Raw genomic sequence first — 20,280 nt, forward strand, 5'->3', positions numbered from 1 at the left:
GCCTCATGTCTACAGTGATTCCAATAAGTCAAAAGTCTATGTCTGCTTCACTACCCGTAGTCAAGTCCAGTTTAAAGTCAAGCCTCAAGATAATTATTTAAAATCTATTACAAGTCTAATTGGTCCCAATTGGTCCCCAAGGTCCTTCTGTGTTTCTGGCCACCTCTCTGGGATTCTGGCCAAGCTGTGAAGATAATACCATCTATCTAAACTCAGTAAAGCCTCCGTTAAACCAAAACTGGGTGTGGACTCTCCTTTCATTGCATAGCCATTGGAATAGTGGATATACCGTTCGTGTGGTTCCAGTACCCAAAAACTACTCTGGCATCATAAACATTAGGGGTTAACACCATCTTGCCCCTTCCACCTACACCGCTACTCCTCGTGGTCCCGCCATACACCGTGGGTCACCACAGCTTAATGCATTATTAAAAACTACACAATATACATGGCCCATCCATAGTCTGTTACTGTGACTGGAAGACCTGTATGATCAAAAAGTCCTTGAGTCACAGCAAGAAGACTCCAGATAGATGGAGAAAAAGGAAGGTAGGTGATGTGTTTGTGTGCATGTGAGTTAGTGTGTGCGCACAGTACCAATTCTCTTGCCCTTTATAAACAGGTTGTGTACTACCACTTGCACCATATTGCTGCACTCCTTGATCAATATGTAGGGCCCTGCATAAAATATGGAAGAGTTCTGCATCAGTCTTGTCCATAATATGGAGGGATGTATGCAGTAGTCTTGTTTAAAATATGGGGGTATAGTGCAGCAGCCCTGTGTAAAATGTGGAAGGATGCATGCAGAAGTGCTGTGTAAAATATAGAAAGATGCATTCAGCAGTCCTGTATAAAACATGGAGTGATGAGTTCTGCAGTCGTAAGCAAAATATGGAGGGACGTGTTCAGCATTCCTGTGTAAAATTTAGAAGGGTGCGTGCAAAAGTCATGTGAAAAATATAGAGAGGGTTGGTAGAGAAGTTCTGTGTAGAAAAGGGAGAGGTGCATGCAGATGTCAAGGATAAAGTATTGGAGGTGCAGTATAGGGGTCCTGACATGTTATTAGTCACAATAGCTTAGCATGTTGCACTATTTTGTCCAGATTTTTGACCTACAGTAGAAGCTTCCATGATGACTTTTCCATATGCACCGGAATAGCTCCCAATGCATGCGGTAAATAGACCCATAGAGCCCCATAAAAGCCTCACTTTGGAGGGAATCGTGCTCGGTGAGTGGTTTCTTTTTCACAATGAGAATGTGCAGGTGTGAATATGATCTAATAACTCTGATGCTGCAGAATCAGATCTAACAGCAATATGGCTACTTTCTCTGCCCGGCCTTCAGAGAATTTGACCCCCTCCCCCCCCCCCCCCCACACACACACACAATCAATATGGGGCCACATTTAAGCTTTTTTCCAGGGCCACTTTAGGTTCCCAATTGGTCCCTGTACACTTAAATGCTTACCTTATATTGTACAACAGATTTCACCTTTGTCATACCCTTGCTGTTATGATTTACTTGCAGTGTGACTTAGAATAGAAAAAGCCTTGGGGATCTGAGCCTATATTTAGCAGGTTTCTATCTGTCGGTGTTCACGGCATGTATGTTACCCAGGCTGTTTCTTTATGAAAGATGCACATTTCCAATGCAATAATTGTGGAATGTGATGATCTTCACAACTATGTATCATTATAATTCACTAGACTGTGCAATGACAGTGCCTGCCTAAGGCCATATAATTATCACCTGCCATACCCGCTGCATATTACCTTTATTTATGTGTTCCAGCCAACTGGAAGAAACAGAACAAAATCTTTAAAGTGATGCATAGCCATTGTTTAGAATGATGCAAAGACCAATATGCTTTCATTTCCAGGCTTTTTTCAGACAGAGAGAAATATCACTTGAGCCGAAAAACGGGCAAATCAGCAGACAAGTCTCACTCGGGTCATCCAAATGTACACCGCTGCAGGGCCTTTGCTCCTTTGTTTTACATTTCAGAGTTTTTGAAAACCGCAAATCTGGTAAACATTTAAAATGGCCTTTCACCTTTACCACGACCCAAAAAGAAGGAGCGCACATGAACAGCAACTGATCTATACTGTAGTGGATTTAGGTGGAAACTTAAGTGCTAAAAGCTGGAAAAGTGCTGTTTTATTTCTTATTAAAATGTCGCGGCATAATGTTCTACCACATTACACATGTAAACTGTGCAAACATTCCCATTTCGGTAGGTCACATCATTCCTTTATCATGATGGTTTACTGAAAATAAATGCAATGTATACAAATATTTCCTCAGTATATGAATTTGAAATAACCAAAAAAAAATTACATATATTATCTATTTTGTTCACATTAATTAAACACACATTATACTTTAAACTTTTTTATCCCACACAATATTTCCTATACACAGACAAAAAAAAATTGGTGTATACTTTCTGCTCTTATGGTGCATCAATAAAATGGGAGGTTAGGGGCAGCCAGGAAACTACACTGGAGAGAGTTCCCTCGTTGATGTTTCTGTTTTTACATTTTGGCAAATAAATATGTATATTCTGAGTATCCATGCACAAACTGATGCTGATCACCACTACTTCTATCAATACTAGTGCTGTGAACATTTGGCCCATGGAGTATTGTGTCCAATTTGAAGGGACCTGTATATAAGAAAAACATGGCTGAATTAGAGGGGTTATAGATAAAGGCAGCTGAGGTATTTAAAGAAAGGGGTGGATTATAGTATCAAGACAGGTTATCAAAGTTGGGGCAATTCAATACAAATAAATGACGGCTTAGGGACCATCTGATCACAATGTTCAAAAGTATGACTGGACGGAACAGAGATTTATCTAATGATCTTTTTATACCTAGGCCTATAACCATAACGAGTGGGCATCCCCAAGAGCAGTGGTCTTCAGACCTTTAACAGTTGCAAAACTAAAACTACTAGCACCCCCAGACAGTCAACAGCAGTCGGTCCGGCTGCTTAACCACTGAGTCTTTCTATCTTTGGGCATCAATGTTGCGGAGTCCATTTTAAGTAAAGGACCGGCTCTACCAAGGTGTCATGACGTGGTAAGTGGGCTTGCACACTTTGATCAAAACAACCTGTTAGTTTCCTAAATATGGTGAGAAGCAAAGGGTCATTGTACAAGGTGTGGATGTGCAGCCTTGTCTGTTTTTCTACATTAATGTTAAATCTAAAGATGATCCCCTGTTGTTCAACCATATAAATAGTCTAATGTCACCATGAACCTCAAAACCCATTTTTCATCTCTAGCAACAAATGCGACACTGCTGTATTTTTCTATTTTATACATTTACTATATAATCACTTTAATCTAAGACCACCATCTCATCCTATGTACCCTGCATTCTTCATACTATATATCATTGTAAATCCAAGGATGCTTCCATTATCTTTCCACAATGGTTTCCTCACCTTTTCACCTTTATGTCTCCCATTGTAGAGTATTTAACTTGTCTCATCAATCCAGTGTATTATATAAAGTATCTGACTCATCTACAGTAAATCCACATCCAGTATTATATATTGCTTATTTACATTTCTTGCTGAAGGCATCTCTCATACAGTATTTTATATGTCCCGGTTATCTATTGTCTGTATCCTGTGAAATCACCAATACCTTTTCTGTACCCTGATATGGTTTGTCTCAGTATAGAAACATAGAATGTGTCGGAAGATAAGAACCATTTGGCCCATCTAGTCTGCCCAATAATCTGAATCCTATCAATAGTCCCTGGCCCTTTTTCATATGAAGGATAGCCTTATCCCATGCATGTTTAAACTCCTTTACTGTATTTGCAGTGACCACTTCTGCAGGAAGGCTATTCCATGCATCCACTACTCCCTCAGTAAAGTAATACTTCTTGATATAATTTTTAAGCCTTTGCCCCTCTAATTTAACACTATTTCTTCTTGTGGTAGTTTTTCGCTTTTTAAATATGCTCTCCTTCTTTACCATATTGAATCCCTTTATGTATTTAAAAGTCTCTATCATATCCCCTGTCACGATGCCGGCTGGCAGGTAGTGGATCCTCTGTGCCAGAGAGGGATGGCGAGGACCGCGCTAGTGGACCGGTTCTAAGCCACTACAGGTTTTCACCAGAGCCCGCCGCAAAGCGGGATGGTCTTGCTGCGGCGGTAGTGACCAGGTCGTATCCACTAGCAACGGCTCACCTCTCTGGCTGCTGAAGATACTGAAGATAGGCGAGGTACAAAGGAGTAGGCAGTAGCAAGGTCGGACGTAGCAGAAGGTCGGGGGCAGGCGGCAAGGTTCGTAGTCAGGGGAGATAGCAAAGGTACTGGTACACAGACTATTAAACACACAATAACGCTTTCACTAGGCTCTAGGGCAACAAGATCCGGCAAGGGAGTGCAAGGGAGGAGACTAGATATAAGCAGGGAACAGGTGGGAACCAATTAAGCTAATTGGGCCAGGCACCAATCATTGGTGCACTGGCCCTTTAAGTCTCAGGGAGCTGGCGCGCGCGCGCCCTAGAGAGCGGAGCCGCGCGCGCCAGCACATGACCGCAGGAGACGGGAACGGGTAAGTGACCTGGGATGCGATTCGCGAGCGGGCGCGTCCCGCTGTGCGAATCGCATCCCCAACGGCCATGAGAGAGCAGCGCTCCCGGTCAGCGGGACTGACCGGGGAGCTGCAGGGAAAGAGACGCCGTGAGCGCTCCGGGGAGGAGCGGGGACCCGGAGCGCTAGGCGTAACAGTACCCCCCCCCTTAGGTCTCCCCTTCTCTTTATCGGGTAACTGCCTCCCCTGGGATGAGGACACCGGGAAAGGATGGAGGGATTCCTCAACGGCAGGCAGAACCGCAGGAGTAGGAATGGGGAGAGAGGGCAGAGGGCGGGACCTGGCACGGGGCAGTGTGACACCAGGAGGAGGGCCATGAGGGGACACAGAAGCTTGCCTGATGGAACTGGGAGGGGGGGAGGGGCATTTCCTGTGGCAGGCAGAGTCCTTAATGACCTTAGGGGGACCAGATACAGGAGGAACCACAGAGTTACGGCAAGGGTTACTGGGAACCGGTTTTAGACAGTTCTTGGAACAAGAGGACCCCCAACTCTTGATCTCCCCAGTGGACCAATCCAGGGTTGGGGAATGAAGTTGAAGCCAGGGAAGTCCAAGGAGAATTTCCGAGGTGCAATTGGGGAGGACCAAAAGTTCAATCCTCTCGTGGTGAGATCCGATGCTCATAAGAAGGGGCTCCGTGCGGAAACGTATGGTACAGTCCAACCTGGCTCCGTTGACCGCGGAGATGCGGAGTGGCTTGACAAGACGGGTCACCGGAATATGGAATTTATTCACAAAGGACTCCCGAATAAAATTTCCAGAAGCTCCAGAGTCCAGACAGGCCACGGCTGAGAGGGGAGAGCTGGCTGAAGTGGAAATCCGAACAGGTACCGTGAGACGTGGAGAAGCCGACTTGGCATCAAGAGACGCCACACCCACGAGAGCTGAGTGTGAGCGTGCGTTTCCCAGACGTGGAGGACGGATTGGGCAATCCACCAGAAAATGTTCAGTACTGGCACAGTACAAACAAAGATTCTCTTCCTTACGGCGATTCCTCTCTTCCAGGGTCAGGCGAGACCGATCCACTTGCATGGCCTCCTCGGCGGGAGGCCTAGGCGCAGATTGCAGTGGAGACTGTGGGAGAGGTGGCCAGAGATCTAAGTCTTTTTCCTGGCGGAGCTCTTGATGCCTCTCAGAAAAACGCATGTCAATGCGAGTGGCTAGATGAATGAGTTCATGCAGGCTAGCAGGAGTCTCTCGTGCGGCCAGAACATCTTTAATGTTGCTGGATAGGCCTTTTTTAAAGGTCGCGCAGAGAGCCTCATTATTCCAGGAAAGTTCAGAAGCAAGAGTACGGAATTGTATGGCGTACTCGCCAACGGAGGAATTACCCTGGACCAGGTTCAGCAGGGCAGTCTCAGCAGAAGAGGCTCGGGCAGGTTCCTCAAAGACACTTCGAATTTCCGAGAAGAAGGAGTGTACAGAGGCAGTGACGGGGTCATCACGGTCCCAGAGCGGTGTGGCCCATGACAGGGCTTTTCCAGACAGAAGGCTGACTACGAAAGCCACCTTAGACCTTTCAGTAGGAAACTGATCCGACATCATCTCCAGATGCAGGGAACATTGGGAAAGAAAGCCACGGCAAAACTTGGAGTCCCCATTAAATTTGTCCGGCAAAGACAGGCGGAGGCTAGGAGTGGCCACTCGCTGCGGAAGAGGTGCAGGAGCTGGCGGAGGAGATGGTTGCTGCTGCTGTAGCTGAGACTGAATCTGCTGTAGCTGCGACTGGAGTTGCTGAGTCATGGTGGTCAAGTACGACAGCTGGTGATCTTGTTGGGCAATCTGTCGGGCTTGCTGGGCGACCAGTGTGGGGAGGTCGGCGACAACAGGCAGAGGAACTTCAGCGGGATCCATGGCCGGATCTACTGTCACGATGCCGGCTGGCAGGTAGTGGATCCTCTGTGCCAGAGAGGGATGGCGAGGACCGCGCTAGTGGACCGGTTCTAAGCCACTACAGGTTTTCACCAGAGCCCGCCGCAAAGCGGGATGGTCTTGCTGCGGCGGTAGTGACCAGGTCGTATCCACTAGCAACGGCTCACCTCTCTGGCTGCTGAAGATACTGAAGATAGGCGAGGTACAAAGGAGTAGGCAGTAGCAAGGTCGGACGTAGCAGAAGGTCGGGGGCAGGCGGCAAGGTTCGTAGTCAGGGGAGATAGCAAAGGTACTGGTACACAGACTATTAAACACACAATAACGCTTTCACTAGGCTCTAGGGCAACAAGATCCGGCAAGGGAGTGCAAGGGAGGAGACTAGATATAAGCAGGGAACAGGTGGGAACCAATTAAGCTAATTGGGCCAGGCACCAATCATTGGTGCACTGGCCCTTTAAGTCTCAGGGAGCTGGCGCGCGCGCGCCCTAGAGAGCGGAGCCGCGCGCGCCAGCACATGACCGCAGGAGACGGGAACGGGTAAGTGACCTGGGATGCGATTCGCGAGCGGGCGCGTCCCGCTGTGCGAATCGCATCCCCAACGGCCATGAGAGAGCAGCGCTCCCGGTCAGCGGGACTGACCGGGGAGCTGCAGGGAAAGAGACGCCGTGAGCGCTCCGGGGAGGAGCGGGGACCCGGAGCGCTAGGCGTAACATCCCCTCTGTCTCTTCTTTCTTCCAAGCTATACGTGTTAAGGTTTTTTAACCTTTCCTGGTAAGTTTTATCCTGCAATCCATGTACTAGTTTAGTAGCTCTTCTCTGAACTCTCTCTAGAGTATCTATATCTTCTGGAAATTTGGCCTCCAGTACTGCGCACAATGCTCCAAGTGAGGTCTCACCAGTGTTCTGTACAGCGGCATGAGCACTTCTCTCTTTCTACTGATAATACCTCTCCCTATACATCCAAGTATTCTGCTAGCGTTTCCTGCTGCTCTATAACATTGTCTTCCTACCTTTAAGTCTTCTGAAATAATTACTCCTAAATCCCTTTCCTCAGATACTGAGGTCAGGACTGTGTCAAATATTCTATGCTCTGCCCAAGGGTTTTTATCTTGCACTTATCCATATTAAATTTCAGTTGCCAGAGTTCTGACCATTCTTCTAGTTTTCCTAAATTCTTTTCCATTTGGCATATCCCTCCAAGAACATAAACCCTTTTACATATCTTTGTGTCATCAGCAAAAAGACGTACCTTACCATCGAGACCTTTTGCAATATCACTAATGAAGATATTAAACAAAATTGGTCCCAGTATAGATCCCTGAGGTACCTCATTGGTAACAAGACCTTGCTTGCTCTGAATATACTGTCACTCAGCCACTGCCTAATCCACTCAACAATATACGAGTCCAAGCTCAATGACTGCAGTTTCTTGATAAGTCTTCTTATCATATGTGGGACAGTGTCAAAAGCCTTACTAAAATCTAGATATGCGATGTCTACTGCCCCTCCGCTATCTATTATATTAGTCACCCAGTCAAAAAAATCAATAAGATTTGATTGACATGATCTCCCTGAAGTAAACCATGTTGTTTTTTATCTTGCAATCCATGAGAATTTAGTTGTTCTTCAATCCTATCCTTTAGTAGGGTTTCCATTAATTTCCCCACTATTGATGTCAGACTTACTGGTCTATAGTTGATTGATTCCTCCCTACTACCTTTCTTGTTAATGGGCACAACATTTGCTAATTTCCAATCTTGCAGGATGACTCCTGTTACCAGTGATTGGTTAAATAAATCTGTTAATGGTTTTGCTAGCTCACCACTAAGCTCGTTTAATAATTTTGGGTGTATCCCATCAGGCCCCTGTGACTTATTTGTATTCACTTTAGACAGCAAACATAGAGCCTCTTCCTCTGTATAGACACATGCATCAAATGATTCATTAGTCTCCTTTCCTAATTGTGGTCCTTTTCCTTCTTTTTCTTCTGTAAAAACTGAACAGAAGTATTCATTAACCTCTTAAAGACGCAGGGCGAACCTGTACACCCTGTGCCCGGTCCCGGTATTTAAAACGGGGTCATGCCGTGACCCCGCATCATACCGTGTCAGTCCCGGCTGCTAAAGATAGCTGGGACCCTGGGCTAATAGCGCGCGGCACAGATCGTTGTGCCGCGCGCTATTAACCCTTCAGATGTGGCGATCAAAGTTGGTCGCCGCATCCAAAACGAAAGTAAAAGCTTACCGGCAGCTCAGTCAGGCTGATCGGGACTATCGCGAGCAGAGGCCCCCTTACCTTGCTCCGATCGGGTTCGATTGCTCCAAGCCTGAGCTAAAGGCTTGAGCAATCGAGCTCCTAGAACGCTGATCCATGCAAAGTTATGGCTTTGCAAGGATCAGGGTAAAAGATCAGTGTGTGCAGTGTTATAGACCCCTATGGGAGCTATAACACTGCAAAAAAAAGTGAAAAACAAGTTAATAAAGGTAATTTAACCCCTTCCCTAATAAAAGTTTTAATCACCCCCTTTTCCCATAAAAAACTGTGTAAATAAAAATAAAAATAAACATATGTGGTCGCCACATGCGTAAATGTCCGAACTATAAAAATATATTGTTAATTAAACCGCAGGGTCAATGGTGTACATGCAAAAAAATTAAAAATTCCTAAATAGCGTATTTTTGGTCACTCTTTATATCATGAAAAAATGTATGCAAAGCGATCAAAAAGTCTAATCAATACAATAATGGAACCATTAAAAACTTCAGAACACGGCGCAAAAAATGAGCCCTCATACCGGCCCGTACGTGAAAAAATAAAAAAGTTTTAGGGGTCAGAATATGAGAATTTTTAACGTATAAATTTTCCTGTATATAGTTATAAATTTTTTCAGGAATATGACAAAATCAAACCTTTATAGGGAGGGTATCATTTTAACCATATGGACCTACAGAATAAAGTTAATGTGTAATTTTTACCGAAAAATGCACTACGTAGAAACGGAAGCCCCCAAAATTTACAAAATGAAATTTATTCTTCAATTTTGCCGCACAATGAATTTTTATTCTGTTTCGTCGTGAATCTTTTGGTAAAATGACTAATGTCACTGCAAAGTAGAATTGGTGGCACAAAAAATAAGCCATCATGTGGATTTTTAGCTGCAAAATTGAAAGCGTTATGATTTTTAGAAGGTCATAAGGAAAAAAATGAAAATGCAAAAACAGAAAAACGCTGAGGTTAAGCCAGTCGGCTAGTCCTTTATTCTCTTCTACATACCTTCCTTCCTTTCCTTTTTTCATTTATATATCTGAAGAATGTCTTATCGCCTTTTTTCACAGACTGAGCTAGTTTTTCTTCTGCCTGCGCTTTAGAATTTCTTATAACTTGCTTGGCCTCTTTCTTCCTAGTGTTGCATATCTTCATTGCTCTGGGTTGTTTTATAATTACTAAATGCTAACTTTTTGTTTTTTATGATTTTGGCCACTTCTGCTGAGTACCACAGTGGTCTCTTCCTTTTTCTGTTTTTACTGACAAGTCTAGTGCAATTTTCTGTTGCCTTCAATAATGCGTCTTTTAAGTAGTCCCATTTCTCCTGGACTCTTTGTAATCCGTTCCAGCATCAAATACCTGTGTTGTTCTCAACCTATCTACACAGTTTGTGCTCTTAGCTTCATGATTATTTGTATTGAACCCCCAAGTACCTTGTTTCTCTCAAGGGTCTTACCTAAACATCTACTTTGTTCATTTATTATGTCTCCTATCGATATTATTCATAAACCATATCTGATTCTTCAGTGTGTTATGTTTTCAGTTTAAAGTATCCCTCTATTCACATTGTTATCCTTGGCAAGTGGCCTCAGTGGCTTTCTTATACGTTAGTCTGATCTTCTATTCTTTCACACTTACCAATTGCTGTAAACAGGGAGGGCCTTAAACAAAGTGTGGGTCTTAAATATTGCACCAACAACACGGTCATGTTCACTCAATTCATGCTGTGCAGATAATTCTAGCACTGATCTCTATTGCTTCGGGGGCATTGTCAGTTTTTTTTTTCAAAGATCAAGGCTCATATGTCTGACCTCACACCCACATATGAAAGTGATTTATATACATATATATCAGATACTACTTTGCAAGGACCAAAAATTACCCACACTTATGATTTTATTTCTAGTTTCACAATCAATGTTACATTGACTGTTCACTCACCCTCTTCCCTCACACTCACAGACTGCTCTCTAGGGTCATCTTTTTTGTTACACACACTGCTTATCTTGCTCCCTCTCACACAGGCTGCTCTTCATGTCTCTCTTTCTCTCTTCCTTTATTGTATCTTAAGATAGAGATTAGTTACGGAGAAGATTGAGAGGACATTGCAGCTGTAATTTTACAGCTGTACAATTTTGTCATTATCAGGTAGATATGATCAATGATCATCAGTGCTTCCTATTGTTATAGGTCTCTAAGTCATAAAAAATTACTAAATGTTAATGAAAAATTGATCGAACTATGGAGTGAAGAGTGGAGACCTGCTAGGTAGGCCTCCTTGTGACCTCCCTCAACCTAACCTAACTCAATGATGTTCACAAAAAAATACATCCTTAGTATTATATAACTATTCATTGTAAAAAAAAAAAATGTATTATTGTATTCCAGTCTTTTTTAACATTAATGTCAATTTAGCTCTGTTTACAATGGCCATGTGTTTTAAACACCAGGGCTCATAGGTTACTTCAGTAGGTCTTCCAAACATACAGATGTGTCAACTTTTTCTTTAACTCTATAATCACGAAACTCATTCAAGACAATATCAGGGCGTGATATGTGAACACCAAATGACTTCATTTACATAACAATCAGTGTCCATACATAAATAAACACAGTGTATACATTCAGTGACAGTGTCATCAAACCATGTTATTGTGAAAAGCTGGTGATCTCACATCATATATTGAGTTTAGTGATAAGTGAAGTAAGGACACATTTATATAGGAATTTATAAGACACCATTATCTAAATATGTTTTCATTTGTTTTAATCACAAATAATGAGTTTGTCTAATAACATGGGCAATTCCTAATAACTAAGAGAAATTGTGAAGCTAACTGTAGAATATTGTGTATTTTACAAACTACATCAGAACAAACAGCCTATCTTTGAGTTTTAGAAGAATCAAATCATATGATCTTTATACCTTAAAGGCATACTCTGCCCCTAAACATCTTATCCACTATCCAAAGGATAGGGGATAAGATCTCCGACCGCGCCCCCCCGCTGGGGACTGCAGCACCCCAGACATCAGGTGCACAGAGCAAACTTCGCTCCATGCCAGATGACTGGTGAAGCGGGGTGGAGACTCATGACTTCACGGTCATACCCCGCTCATGATGTCACGGTCATGCCCCCTCAATGCAAGTCTATTGGAGGGGGCTTGACGGCCATCACGCCCCCTTCCCATAGACTTGCAATGAGGGGGCGTGGCCGTGACATCACTAGCCTCCGGCTCTGCACCCAACGCTTTAAACGAACGCTGGGTGCAGCAGGGAGATTGCGGGGGGCCCCAGTGGCAGGACCCTCGTGATCAGACATCCTTTGGATAGGGGATAAGATGTCTACCGGCAGAGTACCCCTTTAAGTTATATATAGTATATGTTTTTAATGCTTTTGAATGACCAATGTGTAATACAGCTTACTGTAAGTGTTCACTTACCAGAGAGATGAGCCTTCTGTTCCTGTGACTTCCAGGTAGTCATACGCATCTTCTAACTGAAAGTCTGTGAAGATCAAAGCAATTGTATCTCCAACCTCTGCAAGGATTGTCCATGTGCAGTCAGCATTATTATTGTATTCCGATGGGAAATGAGGACTTGTGATGATTCCACTTTGGCCTCTCAACGTTCCTCCGCATGCATCATCCGCTAGAAAAAGTAATCACATTCATGTATAGAATAAATATTTTGGTTTTGTAGTCTTGCTATTTGAAATATATCTTTAATTCATGAAAGAGGAAAGTATTTACATGGAATGGAAGTTGGAAAGCAATATTGTACAGATTTTTTTTTTCCCAAAGGATCTAAATGTTTATGACTACAATTTTCTCATCACATGTCGTCATGTGATCTCATATTTTAAATGGGGTAATCATCATATGCTAACATTAGAAACATTAGATTCCTAGACACTGAAGTGTGAATGCAGGTTGTTCAAGTACTTAGATCAGTTTCATTCATATCCTAATGTGCAGATGAGAGGAAATGGTGGGGCTTGCAAGTCCCAGTGGGAGACGTTTGCTTGAAAATGTATAGTCACTGCTCTTGTGCAATCACTCATTCATTGCTAGATACCCTAACATTGCAGCTTTATTACTGCGGTAGTGATATAATGTGGGCATCTTGTTATATTCATGTCCTACTGTATATATTTATGTCCATACATACGTGGAAGTTAGAATGTATAGTAACTAAAGAAAGTGACACACTGACAAAATTTGTCATTCACAGGTGGTCCTATAGTGAGTTATTCAGGGACATGGCACAGATGGCAACATACAGTAAAACATTTTTTTTCTCTCATTTATTTAAGTAGAAGAAAATATGTGGAAATAAAAAGTAGAATTGCACATGGAAACAAGTAATCGGATGGAAAGTCTTAGTAGAACAAGACACCACTGACCTGACTAAAGGGAGTGGAATGTATTAAAGAACTGAACATCATTCACTATCAATTCTTCAGGGTAATTTACCCCCTGGGTTATTAGGACAACTAATTCTGGTAACAAGTTCCCTTTAAATGGAGAACTGATGACATGGGAGAAAAAAAAACTACAAACACAACATATAGCAAAGTTGATATGTATGAATATGCTTTGTGCAAATATGTTTTGGCAGTAGACAAAGTAGCTAGATCAGCTTGAGTAGACCATTAAAAATGAATGTGATGACAGGAGGCACCAAGTGAAACCAATGCCGGACAGGAAAACATACCGTAATATACTGTCATTCTAGATAAAACATTGCCGACTATAAAATCGCTTAAGCAAAATGACAGGACAATGTTTTATAAAAAAATTGACTGACAAATGTACAAGCACATACTTCTGCAGGTAGGAAGTGGAAAATCCCAAGAGGCGCTGTTCTGGGAGCTTGATACGCAGGTTAGCAAGGCATGTCCTTCAAGTATATACCCAACATTGCAGCTGTAGCGGACCTTGTCTCCTACGTTAAATGATGTCCCCTGTTGCAAGCCGTTCTGTAGCCGTCCAGGATTTCCACATGTGTGGCTTGGCAAGACTGTAAACATAAAAATTCACACAAAGGGTTAAACAAAAAGTCAATAATTCGTACAGAAAACAAAGGGCATTAAGAGGTTTGTACTAATCAAACCTAGTAACATCATAGAAGATACATATTGTTAATAGCATTTATTTATATTTTCATTTTAATATGATCATATTATTGTATAGTAAATCTATAAAATTACTAGCAGAATACTCGGTGTTTCCCGGTCCTCCTACCTAAAATATGATGTAGCAGTCTGCCTGACAGACACCCTTGTAGCCACCTTCTCTTACATTTGTCTATACAGTCAAGCAGAATTATAAATATTACCCATTTTATCAATTGTATTGTTTGGTAACATGCTTGATCTGGGGTTAATGATTTTCAGTGTGTTTTTTAAAGAAGACCTTTCACCACTCCTGACATGCCTCTTTTATTAAATACTTGTATTCTCCATGAAATACCAATACTTGATCATCTTTTTTAGAACTTTTTATAATCCTCCTGACAACTGAATGTTACTATTCCCCTTGTCAAAGTACACACTGATACTGCCTGGACTGACTGGACATTGTGAGGGTGAATCGGAACTCACTCCTAACCAGTAGCACCCAGTTGTCAGTTTACTCATAAATCACTAGTAAGGATAACAGAAGAAGGGTACAATGCAAAGTAACAAGAAAAGATTCTCTAGAATTGCAATATTATAGGGAATACAACTATTTAATAAAACATATAAAGTATGTCAGAAGAGCTGACCGCTCCTTCTTTAAAGGAAATCTGACATCACTTTGATGCTACCTAAACCCCAAGTCATTGGAATGGTCCCCATTGGCTGATCCACACAACAGCTTTGACTGTTAGATCTCTCCATGTTTTGGAATGGATGCTTGAGATCTATCAATGAAGGCCAGCGGGTCAGCAGAAGCCACCAAGGATCTTCTCAAAGAGTCGTGGCTCAGACAGCATGAAAGCGATGCCAGGTTTTCTTTAAGAAACATAATAATATAGAACAGTACAGGAGTAAGTAGCTAGCTACTCCTACTTAGGCCTCAAGATAAATCAATATGGCTGGCAACCTGGACATAACTACATGAGAAGAAACATAAGACATGAGTTGCTGAAACAAATAACCTCATACTGTAGGTTACAACTTATCCTGGAGTTTTATGGAATTATATTGACAGGAACTACATGTATGTGAGTGGAAATAATCCAATTATAGACCATCACATTGACTGAAATATGAAATTCTCCACCCTAGTCTGTTTGCAGAATACAAGCTACCATGTGCACTGCAAAGTATGATAAATTAGAATATGAGCGTGTGGATTTTGATTTCCCTGCTGTTGTCCAGCTCCCATACCATGTATACCACTGTTTTTAATGAATGTCGCTATATTAACATATAGGTTAAACAAAGATGAGCCTATGTTTTTTCCATAATGCTTTTTGCCCATAACAACAGTGACTAATGCAATAACCAACCCTGATGGGTTATTGTAAGTATGGTGTGCATAAGCATGAAATTCTTTTTTATTTAGTTTTTTAAGCAGCCATATATACTGTGTTAGGAAATAAAGAAAGTACAGGACTGGAGGAATTCAAAAGGTCAGTGGTAATGAGAAGATATTACAATCTGTAAACATACTCATACACTAAAATAACAAAATGATTACAGATGACACATAGTCCATGATAGATCTAAAAGCCAATATCACCATCATGATCAATGTAACCTGCGACCTCAGTCTACATAACTGAAAAAGGATAATAAATAAAATTGGATAAAAATAGTCATTAAATAGAACTGAGAGCATAAAACCAATGACAGGGAAACCAGTCATTAATAGCAATAATCAACATCTTGTGTCTACATGTAACCTACCGTATATTCCGGCGTATAAGATGACTCTTTAACCCCAACTTTTTTTCGGAAAAGTCGGGGGTCGTCTTATTGGGGTCCGGGATAGGAAAACTTATGACTATCTGCCCGGGCCGGCTCCCGTGTGCGGGGGCCAGCCAGAGCAGATAAAAACAAATTGCTGATACTAAAAACCAGGGTGTCTCCAGCTGTTGTGAAACTACAACTCCCAACATGCCCGGACAGCCTTTGCCGGTCCGGGCATGCTGGTAGTTGTAGTTACACAACAGCTGGAGGCACCCTGGTTTTTGGTATCATGGGAGCAGATAATCAATTCTTTTCCTATGTCGTAAATCCCTGTGTCCCGAAAGATCTTTTCGGGACATAGGGATGTCTGCCGGAAACTCACCATTCCCCGACCGGCGCGCGTCCTCCTGCGGTCCTCCTCCGCTTCTCCGCCTCTATGGTTGTACGCACGGGACGTCAGTGACGTCCTTCTGTGACCATAGAGACGCAGGAGGACCAGGAGAACCGCAGGACCATCGCAGGAGGACGCACGCCGGCCGGGGCCTGGTGAGTGACCGGCGGCGCATCATCTTCTTCAGTGATCCGGTCACCACTCCTACAGGCCCGAGACTGCTGCTATGGTCCATAGCAGTAGATGGTGACCCCGGGCCGGAGGAGCAGTAATCAGAACACTGTGGGGGCAGTACAGACATACAGCCTCCAGCCATACATTGTATATGGCTGGAGGCTGTATGTCTGTGAGGGGCTGTCTACTAATGTGGGGGAGCTGCCTACTAATGTGGGGTAACTCCCGACCTAATGTGGGGTAACTCCAGACCTAATGTGGGGGATGCTGCCTAATATTGTGGGGGAACTGTCGGCCTAATGTGGGGGAACTGCTGACCTAATGTGGGGGGAGCTGCCTACTATTGTGGGGGAACTGTTGACCTAATGTGGGGGGGAACTGCTGACCTAATGTGGGGGGAACTGCTAACCTAATGTGGGGGAACTGCTGACCTAATGTGGGGAAGCTGCCTACTATTGTGGGGGAACTGCTGACCTAATGTGGGGGAGCTGCCTACTAATATGGGGGAACTGCTGACCTAATGTGGGGGAGCTGCCTACTATTGTGGGGGAACTGTCGACTTAATGTGGGGGAACTACAACCTAATGTGGGGGAACTGCAACCTAATGTGGGGGAACTGCCTACTAATGTGAGGGAGTTGGCAACCTAATGTGGGGGAACTGCCAACCTAATGTGGGGGAACTGCCAACCTAATATGGGGGAACTGCAACCTAATGTGGGGGAACATGCTTCCTACCTAATGTGAGGGGAACTATATTGCCTACCTGATGTGGGGGGAGCTACAAGGTACTGTACATCGCGGTAGAAGGGGTAGTCTTATACGGCGAGTATATCCCAAACTCTATATTTTAACTGTAAAAGTTGGGGGTCGTCTTATACGCCCAGTTGTCTTTTACGCCGGCATATACAGTATGTGAACTTGACAAACAAAATGAGTGATGATACCAGGGTGTAATAATCCCCCTATAAGATGGTTCCAAAGCTAATTTAACCTAGCAAAAATACCCTCACCCCTTCAGAGTCCAAGCTTACAAAAAACTATTTGTTTTACAGATACTTTTAGGCAGATGTATATGCAATATAAAGGTAATATATCTATGATTTGCTTATGCTTTCGAGTGTATAAAAAAAAGTCTACATTTTTAGGGGGTTTTATGCTGCCTTCGGCATCTTTTGAAAAGTAGGTGGGGCTTAGTGAAAAGAGGAGGGGCTTACATGTAACTGCATTTACTATAAATGGTGCCAGTAACTGAAGTGCCAGATTTATTAGGAGGCTGGCGACTCTTGATATATCTGGCAGTGCTGACAGGGTAGGATTTTATGGCGAATGAAATGCCAGTCTTAGTTAATCCCTGTTGCCTGTTAAGGGTCTTGCCAGCATATTATTTAATTTGCATTATTATTTATGGACAGGGAGGGGTGGACAGATCTATACTGGGCTGGCAGGCAAAAACCATGGAAAATTGTCATAAACAGTAAAGATGAGCTTTGACACTTTATTTTCTTTGCAGTAGGTCCACCCAATATTTGTGACCCTAGAAACACAAACAAATTCAAAGAACAGTGCTAAAAATAGTCTACTGTATGATGTTCAGAATTGTGTTATGTATTCAATATGGGAGGAGAAGTGAACTAGAACTAATGCTTCATTTTCTGCAGTGTTTGTCACAAAAGCAATTTCATCAAATTACCAATGTCATTTTTTTCCCTTTTTTTAATGAATCTGTTTTGTTTTTATTCATTCAGTTTTTTTTTCTTCATATTGTGAATTAATGACTGCAACGTCACTATAAATAAAAATCTGTCATTTTTAAAAATCATTCTGTAATAACTACAGATCTCTACCTAATGGACTGTTAAAAATGAGACAGGATTGGCCTAAATTATTGTTGTATTAAAAAAAAAAAATGTGTTAAAAAAAAAAAAAATTGATACCAATAATAAAAGCTTCTATTTACTTATAGTAAAGGAGAGATGTGGCAGGTTTTTTTTTTGTATCCATTGTGGCCAGGCTGCAAAAAATGAAATATCAAACTGTAACTCGCTCCCCTTCTGTCTCTTGGGCCTGGTCTTCTTCCTCATCCTGGAGCCCAATGGTCACACTGCAATTAGCTTATTTGCCAGCCTGCAGTGATGTCTCACCTTGGCCAGTGATACGCTGAGAGCAGTGTCATGTAACAGGACTGGGCAGCAGGGAGAAGGTGGGGCCCAGGCTCCTTACATGACACTGCGCTCAGCCTATCACAGGCCAGACATTGGGCTCCAAGATGCAGAAGAAGACCAGGCTAAGAAGACAGAAGAGCTATATCGGACATCAGGGGAACAATGGAAGGTGAGGTACAGTTTGTTATTTTATTTTTTGCAGCCCGGGCACAATGGATAAAAAAAAAAAAAAAACATTTTACCTAATATCTCCTTTACCTCCATGTGTTATTAAAGGAGTAGTCCAGTGGTGAAAAACTTATCCCCTATCCTAAGGATAGGGGATAAGTTTCAGATTATCCCCTCACGGGCCCCAGCGGTCAGACCTCCGCGATCTCCTGTACGGGGCCCCGGCAGCCCGCAGGAAGGGGGCGTGTTGACCAACGCACGAAGCAGCAGCTGACACGCCCCATCAATACAACTCTATGGCAGAGACGGAGCGCTGCCTTCGGCAATCTCCGTCTCTGCCATAGCGATGTATTGAGGGGGCGTGTCAGCCGTCGCTTCTTGCGGTGGTCAACATGCGCTATCTGGCCAGCAAGCCGGGGCCCGTACAGAGAGATTGCGGGAGGTCCCAGTGGTCGAACTCCCCGGAATCTTAAACTTAGGATGGAGATACGTTTTTCACCACTGGACTACCACTTTAAGCTTTGATTGTTACAGTAAAGACAATGTTGGCATTTGGCTGGGAAAATGCATGGAGTCTGATCAGTAGGGGTCCAGAAAGCCACAATTTTTTGTTGGGTGCTAGAAGGTAGTGATAGAAGAGTTAGAAAAGCTTGGCCATTCCTATTGGCTTCAATAGGTATGGTCGGACCATATAGACTATGACCTATAGTACAGGCAACAAAATCAGCTACAAATATATTATTCTATAAGGCAGTGATTTTTGACTACAAGTAGTATAAGGAACAGCATAGACTGAGATAGCTCTGAGTTCATGCTCAATTAGGTGATGGCGCTATTTGACATATCAAATACAGGAAGATGATACTGTTAAGGTTAATAAATCTGGATCCTCTCTACTAGTTCATTATTACCATACAAGATATTCCTTGACTTATCTTTTAGGAAAAAAAAATCTCTTTGTATCATCTAAATAAAATTAATGCAAAGAGAGAACACTCCAATATAAGTTTATTAGTCACAGCCAACAGCTGTGTATGTGTGCAATTTGTCACTTACAAATATGCTGTTGCTGACAAGAAATTCATTTCCAATTATTCACCCCATATATTTATGTCAGCCACTTAACACCTCTTTCCTGCTTTACATGGAAAAAATGTTTGTATACAAAAATAAATGGAATATTCACAACAAACTTATTTCCGCATGATTCCTTAGACTACATAAGCTACAACTGTACCAAGTCGGCACCAACCCAAGTAGGCATGTAGAGATTTGACCCATTACAAAAATACATCATTTTGTATGGTGAAATAATTTGGTCAAAAATCGGAGAAACATGTCAGAATATTGTAGCACAAGTTTCACACATTACCCACAATTAGTTAATTAACCCCTTGAGGACACAGCAATTTTTTTTGTTTTCTTTTTCTCCTCCTTGCCTGCTAATACCATAACACTTTCTTTTTTCAACCTACAGACCCACATGAGGAATTTACTTTATGCCACCACCAAAAAATCTAAAATTAAATTAAAAATGGAAAAAGGAGGGTGATTCAAACTTGTATTAGGAAAGGGGTTAATTCACATCTATTAACTTTTCTATTGTTTTACATTTTATTTACTTTATTTTAGTCCTCATAGGGGAGTATTACATGTAGTCTTTTGATTGCATATGCTGTTTAAGGCTGTGCCATAGGACAACATTGATCAGTGTTATCAGCGCTCCATT

General features: G+C 42.6%; 1 protein-coding gene across 2 annotated transcripts in view; it reads right to left on the reverse strand.

Moving 5' to 3' along the window:
* Positions 1-20,280, reverse strand: part of CSMD2 (CUB and Sushi multiple domains 2) — a 1,018,208-nt gene that overhangs the window by 559,639 nt on the left and 438,289 nt on the right. For both annotated transcript variants that reach the window (XM_056557006.1, XM_056557007.1), the window contains exons 4-5: positions 13,582-13,776; positions 12,198-12,405 (exon numbers count right to left, since the gene is read on the reverse strand). In XM_056557006.1, coding sequence (XP_056412981.1) covers positions 12,198-12,405; positions 13,582-13,776 — 403 coding nt within the window. The remainder of the gene's footprint in view (positions 1-12,197; positions 12,406-13,581; positions 13,777-20,280) is intronic.

Source organism: Hyla sarda, chromosome 2 (genome assembly GCF_029499605.1).
Source record: "Hyla sarda isolate aHylSar1 chromosome 2, aHylSar1.hap1, whole genome shotgun sequence".
Classification (NCBI taxonomy): Eukaryota; Metazoa; Chordata; class Amphibia; order Anura; family Hylidae; genus Hyla; species Hyla sarda.